Consider the following 15,548-nt stretch of genomic DNA (forward strand, 5'->3'; position numbering starts at 1 on the left):
TCTGATAGGAGAGGAGAGTGGACCATAGGAGAAAGGGAAGGAGGAGGGGGCCCAGGGGGAGGAGATAGGCGGGTGAGAAGAGGTAGGAGGCCAGAGTGGGGACTAGGAGAGGGGGAGGGAAGTTTTTTTTTCACAGGAAGGGTAAATCAATATTCATGCCAACAGGTTGGGGGCAACCCAGATGGAATGCAAGGTGTTAACTCTCAAGGATACGAGCCATCAGGTTTTACAGCAGTCGAATTTATTTATTTATTCTGCCCTCCCGCCCGGCCTCCCAGCAATTTAGTCCTGGGCTGACCCCAGGACAATTTGCAGTCGCCAGTTACCTGTGCGAGGGGAACTGGGCCCGCCCAGAGAAGGCCCCCCCAGGCGGACAGGAAGAACGCACGAAGCCTCCCACGCCGGGACTGAACTCCCGGCTGGTGGCGGGCCGTCGGTGCACAGCAAGATCCCACAAGCAGTGGCGGGTCGTCCGCAGATGGTCCGGCTCCCGGATGGAAACGCCGAGGGCAACTCTGCCGCCCGCGGGAAAGACGCCGTGGGGGGGGGGTATTTCCAGACCCGTCTCCTTTACTAACTCACCCCAGGGACGGCACATCTGGCCTCGCAGCTCTCACTCAGCGCTGGAACCGAGAGCGGTACCAGCTTAGACCACAGGAAACAGGCGAGGAATTAGGCCACTCGGCCCATCGAGTCTGTTCCACCATTCCATCGTGGCTGATCCATTTTCCCTCTCAGCCCCGATCTCCTGCCTTCTCCCCGTATCCCTTCATTCCCTGACCACTCACGAAGCTGTCAACCTCTGCCTTAAATATACATAAAGATGCAGCCTCCATGGCTGCTTGTGGAATGAATTCCACAGATTCACCACCCTCTAGCTAAAGGTATGCCTCCTCATCTCCATTCTAAAATGACGCCCTTCTACTCTGAAGCTCTGGTCTTAGACTCCCCCACCGTAGGAAACATCCTCTCCACATTCCCTCTATCTGTGCCCTCTGGTCCTAGACTCCCCCACTATAGGAAACATCCTCTCCACATCCACTTTATCTGTGTCCTCTGGTCCTAGACTCCCCCACTATAGGAAACATCCTCTCCACACCCACTCTATCTGTGCCCTCTGGTCCTAGACTCTCCCACTACAGGAAACATCCTCTCCACATCCACTCTATCTGTGTCCTCTGGTCCTAGACTCCCCCACTATAGGAAACATCCTCTCCACACCCACTCTATCTGTGCCCTCTGGTCCCAGACTCCCCCGCTATAGGAAACGTCCTCTACACATCCACTCTATCTGTGTCCTCTGGTCCTAGACTCCCCCACTATAGGAAACATCCTCTCCACATCCACTCTATCTGTGTCCTCTGGTCCTAGACTCCCCCACTATAGGAAACATCCTCTCCACATCCACTCTTTTGAGGCCTTTCACCACTCAATAGGTTACACTGAGGTCACCCCTCATTCTTCTGAATTCCAGTGAGTACAGGCCCAGAGACATCAAACACTCTTCATACGACAAGCTGTTCATTCCTGGATTCATTTCCGTGAACTTCCTTTGAACCCTCTCCAGTTTCAGCACTTCCTTTCTAAGATAAAGGGCCCAAACCAGCTCACAATTCTCCAAGTGAGGCCTCACTGGTGCTTTATAAAGCCTCACCATTACATCTCTGCTTTTAGTTTCTCAAAACGGATGCTGACATTCCCCTTGCCTTCCTCATCACAGACTCAACCTGCAAATTAGCCTTTCAGGGAATCCTGGAAGAGGACTCCCAAGTCCCTTTACATCTCAAATTTTGGTGTTTTCTCATAGTCAACCCTTTCATTTCTTCTACTGAAGTGCATGTCCAAACACTTCCCAACACTATACTCCATCTGCCACCTCTTTGCCCATTCCCCTAACCTGTCTAAGTCCTTCTGTAACCCGACTTCCTCAAAACTACCTTTCCCTCCACCTATCTTCATATCCTCTGCAAACTTTGCATGAAAGTAATCAATTCTGTCATCCAAGTCATTGACATATAATGTAAAAGGAATATTCCAATATTTCAGATGTTAAATAAATTATCATGATAATAGCCTACTTCTGCACCTATTGTCTATTACGACTAATTATAATGTCTGGACTTCACCAACTGCTAAAGGACATATATATGAGGTAATCTCCACAAGAGCAAAAGGAAAAAGAGAGGATTTTTTTGTTTGCTAACGGAGTTAGTCATTTTGATGTGGATTGCCTCGTTGGATTGGGGTGTAGAAATGTTATTTTTCTCGTAGTTTCAGTTACCCTATGCTTGCTTGTTGTTAGGGCATACTCAGACAGACATACTTTATTAATCCCGAGGGAAATTGGGTTTCGTTACAGTTGCACCAACCAAGAATAGAGTAGAAATAAAACAAAATAAAAACCAGAGATAATTAAATGATAATAAGTAAATAATGCCAAGTGGAAATAAGTCCAGGACCAGCCTATTGGCTCAGGGTGTCTGACACTCCGAGGGAGGAGTTGTAAAGTTTGATGGCCACAGGCAGGAATGACTTCCTATGACGCTCAGTGTTACATCTCGGTGGAATGAGTCTCTGGCTGAACGTACTCCTGTGCCTAACCAGTACATTATGGAGTGGATGGGAGACATTGTCCAAGATGGCATGCGACTTGGACAGCATCCTCTTTTCAGACACCACCATCAGAGAGTTAGGGTACTCTGGAGCTAGGGTACATAAAAAGTATTAATTTCACCAGCAACCAGTCTTCAGATTTGAATGTGGCTTTCGGATTGGATTTAAACCGCAGCTCAAAACAATTAGACCTTAAGTGCCCCACAGATACATGAATGCAGCCTGGAGTCAGTGGAGATTAACATTCTTTTTGGGTGTCTGGGGGGGGGGGGTGCAAAGAAGGAGGTGTGTGACAACTACATGTAAATCAAAGGAAGCATTGTAGATACATTGGAGAATTGTCCTGCTGTTACCTTTGACCTTTAGCATATAAAAACATCATGTAAATTTGGGTCGGTTCAGGCCCCTTCTTCCAATATGACGCCTGCGTCTCGTTTTTGTGGAGTAAACACTTCCATATCCACCAGCTTCAGTGTCTCTTTGTTCATTGTTACAACAGTTGTATTTTATTATATGGTGGTTGTCTGCTGTGTCCGACGGTGAATGGAAACCTGTGTGTGGGGGGGGGGGGGGGAGAGAAGAGTTTTTAAAGTATTTCTTCATATAAATCACCTACGTTCATCTGTGGTCAACTGTGGATTGACGGTGTGGATTTTGGGACCCTTTTATTGTGTGATTGTGATACCGAGTGTGCTTTGTCCTGTGTGTGACTGTTAGTATTGTGTTTTGTACCTTGACCCCGGAGTAACGCTGTGCCATTTGGTTGAGTGACAATTAAACTTGAATTGAATCGAATACATGTGATTGTTCAGTGAATTTTCTAGTAATCACGGTACAGCTGCCTCTGTGTTTTTCCAGAAACTTCTTAGTTTCCTGCAGCAGGGATCACACGACTTGAATTTGGGTATTTTAAGGGTTGATTGTAATCACTGGCTTTCGGAGCATGAGGTGACCATGATAGCGTTTCCCTTCGTCACCTCAGTTCTCGGTCCTGTACCAGTGAATAAAACGAGACCCCGTGTGAACAAGCTTTTTTGCCTCAACACACACAGAATGCTGGTGGAACGCAGCAGGCCAGGCAGCATCTATAGGGAGAAGCACTGTCGACGTTTCGGCCGAGACCCTTCGTCAGGACTCAAAACAGGTTCAATACCGCCCCCTGCTGACCAGGAGGATTCAGGAGAGTGGTCCCAACATCTAAAACAGGTTCAATACCGCCCCCTGCTGACCAGGAGGATTCAGGAGAGTGGTCCCAACATCTAAAACAGGTTCAATACCGCCCCCTGCTGACCGGGAGGATTCAGGAGAGTGGTCCCAACATCTAAAACAGGTTCAATACCGCCCCCTGCTGACCAGGAGGATTCAGGAGAGTGGTCCCAACATCTAAAACAGGTTCAATACCGCCCCCTGCTGACCAGGAGGATTCAGGAGAGTGGTCCCAACATCTAAAACAGGTTCAATACCGCCCCCTGCTGACCGGGAGGATTCAGGAGAGTGGTCCCAACATTTAAAACAACACACACAAAATGCTGGTGGAACACAGCAGGCCAGGCAGCATCTATAGGAAGAAGCACTGTCGACATTTCGGGCTGAGACCCTTCGTCAGGACTCAAAACAGGTTCAATACCGCCCCCTGCTGACCAGGAGGATTCAGGAGAGTGGTCCCAACATCTAAAACAGGTTCAATACCGCCCCCTGCTGACCAGGAGGATTCAGGAGAGTGGTCCCAACATTTAAAACAACACACACAAAATGCTGGTGGAACACAGCAGGCCAGGCAGCATCTATAGGGAGAAGCGCTGTTGACGTTTCGGGCCGAGACCCTCCGTCAGGAGCTTTATGCCTCGTCCTTGACCTCACAGACCTCTGGATCGGATCAGGAACCAGCCGCCAATTCGCTCGGAGCTTTCAAGGGAGAATTAGGTGCGGGGGATGAGGAAAGGAGAGTGGGTTCAATGGGAGGGGAGTTAGCAGTGCTGAACCAATCGTTCTGGGTGCAACATCTCTGGAGATCTACCCTGGGCCTGGCCTATCGACACAATTACGAAGAAGGCACCCCGGCGGCTATATCTCATTAGGAGTTTGACGAGACGTGGGACGTCACCAAAGACCCGAGCACATTTCTACAGATGAAGAGGATAGAGAGCATTCTAACTGGGTTGCATCGCCGTCTGCATGGGATTGGAAAAAGCTGCGGGAAGTCACAGACCCGGCCGGCTCCATCGTATGCACCAGCCTTCCCCACCATCAAAGACACCTTCAAAAGGCGGTGCCTCAGAAAGGCATGATTGAGGACCCCCACCAGCCAGGACATGCCCTCTTCTCATTGCTACCATCAGGGAGGAGGTACAGGAGCCTGAGGGCACACACTCAGCGATTCAGAAACAGCTTCTTCCCCTCTGCCATCAGGGAGGAGGTACAGGAGCCTGAAGGCACACACTCAACGATTCAGGAACAGCTTCTTCCCCTCTGCCATCAGGGAGGAGGTACAGGAGCCTGAAGACACACACTCAACGATTCAGGAACAGCTTCTTCCCCTCTGCCATCAGGGAGGAGGTACAGGAGCCTGAGGACACACACTCAACGATTCAGGAACAGCTTCTTCCCCTCTGCCATCAGGGAGGAGGTACAGGAGCCTGAAGACACACACTCAACGATTCAGAAACAGCTTCTTCCCCTCTGCCGTCCGATTTCTACACTTACTCTAAAGGCTGATTTATACTTCTGTGTAGGTTCTACACCTTCGTGAGCGGCCTGCGCCGTTGTGAGCATTTATACCTGTGCGTTGGTGTGTCTGCGTCGCTCTGCAATTCACCGCCAAAACGCTAGTTGGCGGTGGGGTTTCTATGCCACTGTGTAGAGTTTCTTCATGAACTTCAAACAATGGCGACTGAGCGCATCACGTTGGAGTTGGAGATAATAAATGCTGAACAAGGGTTACTTTTAGTGAAATTACTGCAACGCAGAAAAGAGAGAAGACGTCGGAGGAGATGGTGAGTACGACCATTGAACGGATCGAGGCAGAAGGAGGGTGAATTTTCTGTGCTTGTCCGGCCACCGAGAGACACGGACGAGGAAATGCGTTTCAAATATTTTCGGATGCCGGCAGGCAGATTTGACAACTCACGTTCTTCTTCTCCCTCAATTCGAAAAAGGCGGAGACGAAGAACCGGAAATGCGGTGCTGCCGAGCGGACCAATCACAGTTGTTGTGGCCTGCGTCGCCACGACGCGCAGTTACATTTTTAGATTTGACACAGAAGTATAAATTGGCCTTGACTCACTACTTTTGCCCGCTTTTTTTCACTAATTTATTTTTCTTCCACATAAGTTTCAAATCATTTCTTTATTGCACTGCACCGCCACTGCAAAATAACACATTTCGCGACATTTTTTCGATGATAGTAAACCTGATTCCCATTCCCTTTGCGCTGGGAAGAATCAGTGACCAGGTCTGGCACATCCGTATTTCGTCAGCACCATCTGGTGGCACGCAGGAGCTATTACAATGCCACAAGTCACCAACGCAGTTGGAGCCACCACCAGACCTGTTTCTTGACAATTTCAACAGCTCAGGGAACTCATTTCTGTGTTTTCTTTTCATCAGCCCCTGAGCAACTTGGGTTCTGAAAGCGAGAAAGAATTTTTTAAAGATAGCAGCGTCTAGAAACCTGTATTAAAAGCAAAAAGGCACTTCGATTGGAATGTTAAGTTGCTCTTTCCGCAGATGCTTGCTGAAAGTTGAGAGGAGGCTGTCTCATCGAGTCTCCTCTTCCGACTTTGCCCTCGTTTTCAGAGAGCACGCAGGGAAGTGGCAGAAGGCGTTTCGTCCTTTCCGCAGCTACCTCTTCGCGCTCCATCATCGCCGTGTTTCCCTGTCGAAAGCAGATAACTTTCGAGGAACAACGACGCCAGGAAAAATTACACCCCGTGGCACGCTCCAAAGTTTCAATCCACACTAGTCCGAGTCGTGCCCACGATGCTCAAAACTTTCCTCCGCAGAGGTTCCTCTCCTCCTCCTCGTCCGTCTCCACTGCATAGGTGTTCTCCACCCCACCCGTCCGGTCAGGGCGCTCGTCCGTCACCCCTTGGGCCCCGATGTTTATGTAGTGGGCCACGTCCTGGTCGTCCAGGGAGGGCAGGGCGGAGAGGAGCTCTTGGAGCCTCAACCGGAGCTCGCTGAAGGTCGGCCGCTGCTCTGGCCTCGGGAACCAGCAGCTGAACATGAGGTGGTACCTGCAAAGAGAGGGCAGCAGTCAGAGGAGAGAGCCCTGAACCCAGAGACATCCGTTCAAAAACAATAATAACAGTAAGTACTTTGCTGATCCTGAGAGGGAAATTATTTCGTTATAGCAGCAACTCTTAATAAATAATAATATCAACTAATAATAAAGTACTGAATAGTAATATACACAATAATAATTTACCACGTGTGGGCGCGTGGCCTAGCGGATAAGGCATCGGCCTAGTAACCTGAAGGTCACTGGGTCTGCCGGTGCTGAGGATGTTTCCTGTGGTGGGGGAGTCTAGGACCAGAGGACACAGAGTGGATGTGGAGAGGATGTTTCCTATAGTGGGGGAGTCTAGGACCAGAGGACACAGATAGAGTGGATGTGGAGAGGATGTTTCCTGTAGTGGGGGAGTCTAGGACCAGAGGACACAGATAGAGTGGATATGGAGAGGATGTTTCCTGTAGTGGGGGAGTCTAGGACCAGAGGACACAGATAGAGTGGATGTGGAGAGGATGTTTCCTATAGTGGGGGAGTCTAGGGCCAGAGGACACAGATAGAGTGGATGTGGAGAGGATGTTTCCTATAGTGGGGGAGTCTAGGACCAGAGGACACAGATAGAGTGGATGTGGAGAGGATGTTTCCTATAGTGGGGGAGTCTAGGACCAGAGAACACAGATAGAGTGGATGTGGAGAGGATGTTTCCTATAGTGGGGGAGTCTAGGACCAGAAGACACAGATAGAGTGGATGTGGAGAGGATGTTTCCTGTAGTGGGGGAGTCTAGGGCCAGAGGACACAGATAGAGTGGATGTGGAGAGGATGTTTCCTGTAGTGGGGGAGTCTAGGGCCAGAGGACACAGATAGAGTGGATATGGAGAGGATGTTTCCTGTAGTGGGGGAGTCTAGGACCAGAGGACACAGATAGAGTGGATGTGGAGAGGATCCTATAGTGGGGGGGAGGATCAGAGGACACAGATAGTGTGGATGTGGAGAGGATGTTTCCTATAGCGGGGGAGTCTAGGACCAGGGGGCACAGATAGAGTGGATGTGGAGAGGATGTTTCCTGTAGTGGGGGAGTCTAGGACCAGAGGGCACAGATAGAGTGGATGTGGAAAGGATGTTTCCTGTGGTGGGGGAGTCTAGGACCAGAGGACACAGATAGAGTGGATGTGGAGAGGATGTTTCCTGTAGTGGGGGAGTCTAGGACCAGAGGACACAGATAGAATGGATGTGGAGGGGATGTTTCCTATAGTGGGGGAGTCTAGGACCAGAGGACACAGATAGAGTGGATGTGGAGGGGATGTTTCCTATAGTGGGGGAGTCTAGGACCAGAGGACACAGATAGAGTGGATGTGGAGAGGATGTTTCCTATAGTGGGGGAGTCTAGGACCAGAGGACACAGATAGAGTGGATGTGGAGAGGATGTTTCCTGTAGTGGGGGAGTCTAGGGCCAGAGGACACAGATAGAGTGGATATGGAGAGGATGTTTCCTGTAGTGGGGGAGTCTAGGACCAGAGGACACAGATAGAGTGGATGTGGAGAGGATGTTTCCTATAGTGGGGGGAGTCTAGGACCAGAAGACACAGATAGAGTGGATGTGGAGAGGATGTTTCCTATAGTGGGGGAGTCTAGGACCAGAGGACACAGATAGAGTGGATGTGGAGAGGATGTTTCCTATAGTGGGGGAGTCTAGGACCAGAGGACACAGATAGAGTGGATGTGGAGAGGATGTTTCCTGTAGTGGGGGAGTCTAGGGCCAGAGGACACAGATAGAGTGGATGTGGAGAGGATGTTTCCTATAGTGGGGGAGTCTAGGACCAGGGGGCACAGATAGAGTGAATGTGGAGAGGATGTTTCCTATAGTGGGGGAGTCTAGGACCAGAAGACACAGATAGAGTGGATGTGGAGAGGATGTTTCCTGTAGTGGGGGAGTCTAGGGCCAGAGGGCACAGATAGAGTGGATGTGGAAAGGATGTTTCCTGTGGTGGGGGAGTCTAGGACCAGAGGACACAGATAGAGTGGATGTGGAGAGGATGTTTCCTGTGGTGGGGGAGTCTAGGACCAGAGGACACAGATAGAGTGGATGTGGAGAGGATGTTTCCTATAGTGGAGGAGTCTAGGACCAGAGGACACAGATAGAGTGGATGTGGAGAGGATGTTTCCTGTAGTGGGGGAGTCTAGGACCAGAGGACACAGATAGAGTGGATGTGGAGAGGATGTTTCCTATAGTGGGGGAGTCTAGGACCAGAGGACACAGATAGAATGGATGTGGAGGGGATGTTTCCTATAGTGGGGGAGTCTAGGACCAGAGGACACAGATAGAATGGATGTGGAGAGGATGTTTCCTATAGTGGGGGAGTCTGGGACCAGAGGACACAGATAGAATGGATGTGGTGAGGATGTTTCCTATAGTGGGGGAGTCTGGGACCAGAGGACACAGATAGAATGGATGTGGAGAGGATGTTTCCTATAGTGGGGCAGTCTAGGACCGGAGCGCACTGCCTCAGAATAGAAGGATGTCCCTTTAGAATGGAGATGAGGAGGAATTTCTTTATCAGAGGGTGGTGGATCTGAGGAATTCGTTGCCACAGACGGCTGTGGAGGCCCAGTCATTGGGTATATTTCAAACTGGAGGTTGACAGTTTCTTGATTCGTAAGGGTGTCAACGGTTACGGGGTTTGGGGGTGGGGGAAGGCAGAAGAATGGGTTTTGAGAGGGAAAATTAGTCAGCCATGACAGCATGCCAGAGCAGTATCGATGGGCCAAATGGCTTAATTCTGCTCCGATGTCTTATTGACCTACTTAAACCTTCCCTTACGTCTGTGCATTGTGATCGCTAAAGATCGGCTTCAAAGCCCAAGGGTTTAAGGAACGGGCTCGCGGACGGGGAGGATTGATTTCCAGTGACTGAGCCACTTTCCTTCCACGTTCACTCTGAAAGACCGGCCCGGGCTGCCGGGCTCCGTGCCCGCTAATGCGATGCCCAGGCTTCGGGGCCTACTCCAGGGGATCGGATCTGAGGACTCGGTTTTGGCTCGGGATGCTGCTATTCGCTTCAGTTGTTGCAAGATCTGTATTTTTTTAAAAACTTTCTCCTATGAGTGTTGGTCTTTTATTTTTAATTTGAATTTTTTTTCTTTAAGCGGGCTCTTTCAGCTATTTGCTATTTGCAGCTACCTGCGAGCAAGCAAATCTCAAGGGTTATACATTCAGTGGTAATAAATGAATCTTGGAACCCCTTGAGGAATGACGGTTATGCGTTGCTGTCCTCTTGCCTATTAAACGAACCGCCCGAACCGGCTGCCACCGATGGCTGTGGAGGCCAAGTCATTTGGTATTATAGGAGCCATGTATCTATTTTCGGTCCATTGGAGCCACATATCCACTTTCTGTCTAAACTTTGTAGTGTATTTATTATGGTAATCCAGCACGTGGGTTGGGGCGGGGTGTAAGATAATGCCGATGCCTACATATTCTTGTTTTGTTCATTGTTTAAGTCAACAGGGAATGAGATTTTCTTGCTGGCCTTTATTAGACTGCTGAAATACGCTAATCAGTTACGCTAACTTCATTATTCCGCTAATTGGAACGCTCAGTTGCGCCGATTTGAACATGAAGATCGCTAATTTAGTTCCGCTCTTTTCTTTTTGATCAATACGAGATGGCTCGCGAAGTGCGTTCGAAGGCCCTGGGCCTGTATCCACTGGGATTCAGAAGAATGGGGGGGGGGGTGGGGGGTGACCTCATTGAAACCGCTCGAATGGTGAAAGGCCTTGAGAGAGTGAATGTGGAGAAGATGTTTCCAATGGTGGGGGAGCCTAGGACCAGATTGGGGGGGGGGGGGCGTCCCTTTGGAGCGGAGAAGAGGAGGAGGAATTTCTTCAGCCAGGGAGTGATGAATCTGTGGAATTTGTTGCCACAGGCAACTGTGGAGGCCAAGTCTTTATGTTGATAGATCCCTGATTGGTCAGGGCATGAAGGGATACGGGGAGAAGGCAGGAGATTGGGGACTGAGAGGGAAATTGGATCAGCCATGATGGAATGGGGGAGCAGAATCAATAGACCAAATACGCTAAGATCAAACTCACCCTTTCCTTTCACGTAGCCCTCTATTTTTCTATCATCCATGAGCCTACCTTAAATGTCCCTAATGTATCTGCCTCTGACCCCACCCCAGAAGCAGAACTATTGTGGCCATCCACCTTAACCCTGCATCCCCCACCCCGTTTACAATGCGGCCATTGGAGTCAGGTCACAAACACGAGGAAATCTGCAGACGCTGGAAATCCGAGCAACACACACAAAATGCCGGAGGAACGCAGCAGGCCGGGCAGCGTCTGTGGAAAAGAGCGAACGGTCGACGTTTCGGGCCCAGACCCTTCATCGGGACTGGAGGGAAAAAAAGCTGAGGGGTAGATTTAAGAGGGGGGGGCAGGGCAGAGAGAAACACACAAGGTGACAGGTGAAACCGGGAGGAGGAGCGATGAAGCAAAGAGCTGGGAAGTTGATTGCTGAAAGAGGCAGAAGGCCGTGGGAGAAAGAAAAAGGGAGGCAGAGCACCAGAGGGAGGCGATAGTCGGGCAAGGAGATGAGGTGAGAGAGGGGAAAGGGGATGGGGAATGGTGAAGGGGAGGGGAACATTACTAGACGTTTGAGAAATCAATGCTTATACCATCAGGATGGAGGCTACCCAAACGGAATGTAAGGTGTTGGGTGTCAGTGGAGGAGGCCATGGCATCCGTTAATCCCGTGAGACCATGGATTTGCGCCTGGAAGGTTTTCAGGGCGCAGGTCTGGGCAGGGTTGTATGGGAGACCGGCAGTTGCTCATGCGGCAAGCCTTCCCCTCTCCACGCCACCGATGTTGCCCAAGGGAAGGGCACTAGGACCCAAGCAGCTTGGCACCGGTGTCATTGCAGAGCAATGTGTGGTTAAGCGCCTTGCTCAAGGACACAACACGCTGCCTCAGCTGAGGCTCGAACCAGTGACCTTCAGATCACTAGGCCGATGCCTTATCCACTAGGCCATGCGCCCACACAGGCCATGGATAGGCATATCGGAATGGGAATGGGAAGTGGAATTAAAATGGGCAGCCACTGGGAGATCCCGCTTTTACTGGCGGACCGAGTGTATGTGTTACGTTGGGTCTCATCGATATACAGGAGGCCACCGGGAGCACCGGTCACAGTCGATGACCCTAACAGACTTGCAGGTGAAGTGTCGCCTCACCTGGAAGGACTGTTTGAAGCCCTGAATGGTGGTGAGGGAGGAGGTGTAGGGGCAGGTGTAGCTCTTGTTCTGCTTGCATGGTAAGTGCCGGGGGGGGGGGGGGGGAGATCAGTGGGGAGGGACGAATGGACAAGGGAGTCACGTAGGGAAAAATGTGCTTGGTGGTGAAATCCAGTTGGAGGTGGCGGAAGTTACGGAGAATTATGTGCTGGACACGAAGGCTGGTGGGGTAGTAGGCGAGGACAAGAGGAACCCTATCTCTGGTGGGGAGGCGGGAGGCTGGGGTAAGAGTAGATCTGCGTAAAATGGAAGAGGTGTGGTTGAGGGCAGCGTTGACGGTGGAGGAAGAGAAGCCTCTCTCTTTGAAAAAGGAGGACATCTCCTTCGTTCTGGAATGAAAAGCCTCATCGTGAGAGCAGATGTGGTAGAGACAGAGGAATTGGGAGAAGGGGATAGCGTTTTTACAAGTAACAGGATGGGACGAGGTATAGTTCAGGTAGCTGTGGGAGTTTGTGGGTTTGTAATAGACATCGGTGGATAAGCTGCCTCCGGAGACAGCGCCAATGAGATTCAGAAAGGGGGGGAGGGAGGTGTCAGAAATGGACCAGGTAAATTTAACGGCAGGGTGGAAGTTGGAGGTAAAGTGGATGAAATCGACACCTACACCCTTTGTTTGAAGGAGGTGGGAGGAGCCAAGGGAGAAATTATTAAGTGTGAGGACATTTCAGTAGGCAAAAGAGAGTGGTGGTGGAGAGGAACTGGCTGGGTCTGGTGTCCAGAAAGAAACAGAGAACTTTGAGGCCTTCCTGGTGGGGAATGGAGGTGTATGTGGACTGGACATCCATGGAGAAAATAAGATGGGGGCCAGGGAACTTGAAATCCTTGAAAAGATCCAGAGCCTGTGAAGAGTTACGGATGTAGGTAGGAAGGGACTGAACCAAGGGGGGAATAAGAGTCAAGATATACAGATATGAGTTCAGTGGGGCAGGAACAAGCTGAGACAATGGGTCTACCTGGGCAAGCGGGTTTGTGGATCTTGGGTAGGAACCAAAACGGGAGGTGTGGGGTGGAGGAACCTGCCCCACTCTTAATAATTTCTCTTTTGCCTCCTCCCTCTTCTTTCAAACAAAGGGTGTAGCCACGGGCACTGGCATGGGACCCAGCAATGCCTGCCTGTTTGTCGACTACGTGGAACAGTCTATGTTCCGAGCCTACGCTGGTGACTATCCCGCACTTTTCCCACGCTACATCGAAGACTGCATTGGAGCTGCTTCCCGCACCCGTGCCGAGCTCGTCGATTTCATCCACTTTGCCTCCAACTTCCACCCTGCCCTCAAGTTCACCGGGTCCATTTCCGACACCTCCCTCCCCTTTCTTGATCTGTCTCTAACCTTGGAGACAGCTTATTCACCGATGCCCTTTATAAACCCATGGACTCTCACATCTACCTGGACCACACCTCGTCCTGCCTCGTTACTGTAAAAACACCATCCCCTTCTCTCAATTCCTCCATCTCCACCACATCTACTCCCAGAATGAGGCTTTTCACTCCAGAATGAAGGAGTCCTCCTCCTTTTTCAAAGGAAGGGGCTTCCCTTCCTCCATTGTCAAGGCTGCCCTCAACCCCATCCCTTCCATTTTACGCACATCTGCTCTTACCCCATCCTCCCGCCGCCCTACCAGGGATAGGATTCCTCTTGCCCTCGCCTACCACCCCACCAGCTTCCGCGTCCGGCACACAATTCTCTGAAACTTCTGCCATCTCCAACGGGATCCCACCGCCAAGCACGTCTTTCCCTCCCCCCTCTTTCTGCTTTCCGCTGGGATCGCTCCCTACGTGACTCCCTTGTCCATTCGTCCCTCCCCATTCATCTCCCTCCTGGCACTTGCCCTTGCAGCGGAACAAGTGCTACACCTGCCCCTACACCTCCTCCCTCACTACCATTCAGGGCCCAAACAGTCCTTCCAGGTGAGGCGACACTTCACCTGCGAGTCTGTTGGGGTCGCTTACTGTGTCTGGTGCTCCCGGTGTGGCCTCCTGTATATCGGTGAGTCCTTATGTAGATTGGGAGATCGTTTCGCTGAGCACCTACACTCTGTCCGCCAGAGACAGCGGGATCTCCTAGTGGCCACCATTTTAATTCCTCTTCCCGTTCCCAATCCGATATGTCCATCCATGGCCTACTCTACTGTCGCGATGAGGCCACACTCAGGTTGGAGGGGCAACACCTTATATCCCGTCTGGGTAACCTCCAACCTGATGGCATGATCATTTCTCAAACTTCCAGTAATGCCCCCCACCCCTTCACCATTCCCCATCCCCTTTCCCCTCTCTCGCCTCCCTCTGGTGCTCCTCCCCTCTTTTCCTTTCTTCCGTGGCCTTCTGCCTCTTTCAGCAATCAACTTCCCAGCTCTTTACTTCATCCCTCCCCCTCCCAGTTTCACCTATCGGCATCATGTTCTCTCCCCCTGCTTTTAAATCTAATCCTCAGCTTTTTCTCTCCAGTCCTGCCGAAGGGTCTCGGCCCAAAATGTCGACCGTGCCCTTTTTCGAAATGCTGCCTGGCCTGCTGAGTTCCTCCAGCATCTTGTGTGCATTATTAGAATCAAGTTCTCCTTTACCCAGGTAATATCCTTGAAAACTCTGTTAATTCTCCCCAAGGTCTTTTGCCCGGGCTGAACACTCTCAGCTCTGACCGCCTCTGCTTACGTGATCTCCCGGGTTACAGGGGCCTTCCCCGACGCAGAGAATCGCATTAGTATGGGGAAGGGGAGGTGGTGGCACTTACAGTCTGTCGAGACAATCAGGCGGTTGTTTCAGCCGATGCCCTGCGTGCAGGAGGTCGTAAATCTCGTGGTTCTGTATGCCAGGGTACGGCGTCTTTCCCTGGGTAGCAATCTCCCACATCGTCACTCCAAAGGCCCACTGTGAACGGGGAGGGGGATGTGGAGTAAACAGGAGGCCCCGTTATTCCATTGTGGCTGGTTTATTTCCCCTTTTTTACCCCATTCTCCAGCCTTCTACCCATAACCCTTAATAACCAAGAACCTTTCACTTTAAATGACTTGGCCTCCATGGCTGCCTGTGGCAATAAATTCCAAACAGATTCACCACCCTCTGGCTAGAGTGATTCTCCCTCATTAAAAGGGATGGCCTTCTATTCCTTAGGCCATGCCCTCTGGTCCTAGACTCCCAACTATAGGAAGCATCCTCTCCACGTCCACTCTGTCTAGGCCTTTCAATCTTCTCTTCTTTTTCGGCTGTCCATTGATTTTGATGTTGACTGAGGCCTGGGCAAGATTGTATGGAAGACCGGTAGTTGCCCATGCCCTCTCCACGCCACCGATGTTGTCCAGAGGAAGGACACTAGGCCGATACAGCTTGGCACCGGTGTCGTCGCAGAGCAACGTGCGGTTAAGTGCCTTGCTCAAGGACACGACACGCTGCCTCAGCTGAGGCTCGAACCAGCGACCTTCA

At 50.9% G+C, this 15,548-nt stretch overlaps 1 protein-coding gene across 1 annotated transcript in view; it reads right to left on the bottom strand.

Annotated features, from left to right (window-relative positions):
• Positions 1-5,939: 5,939 nt before the first annotated feature.
• LOC140717617 (tyrosine-protein kinase Mer-like) overlaps positions 5,940-15,548 on the bottom strand; it is an 80,446-nt gene continuing 70,837 nt past the window's right edge. The window contains exons 12-13 of the mRNA XM_073031192.1: positions 14,860-14,996; positions 5,940-6,848 (exon numbers count right to left, since the gene is read on the bottom strand). Coding sequence (XP_072887293.1) covers positions 6,596-6,848; positions 14,860-14,996 — 390 coding nt within the window. The 3' untranslated portion in view covers positions 5,940-6,595. The remainder of the gene's footprint in view (positions 6,849-14,859; positions 14,997-15,548) is intronic.

The sequence above is a fragment of the Hemitrygon akajei genome, chromosome 28 (assembly GCF_048418815.1).
Source record: "Hemitrygon akajei chromosome 28, sHemAka1.3, whole genome shotgun sequence".
Classification (NCBI taxonomy): domain Eukaryota; kingdom Metazoa; phylum Chordata; class Chondrichthyes; order Myliobatiformes; family Dasyatidae; genus Hemitrygon; species Hemitrygon akajei.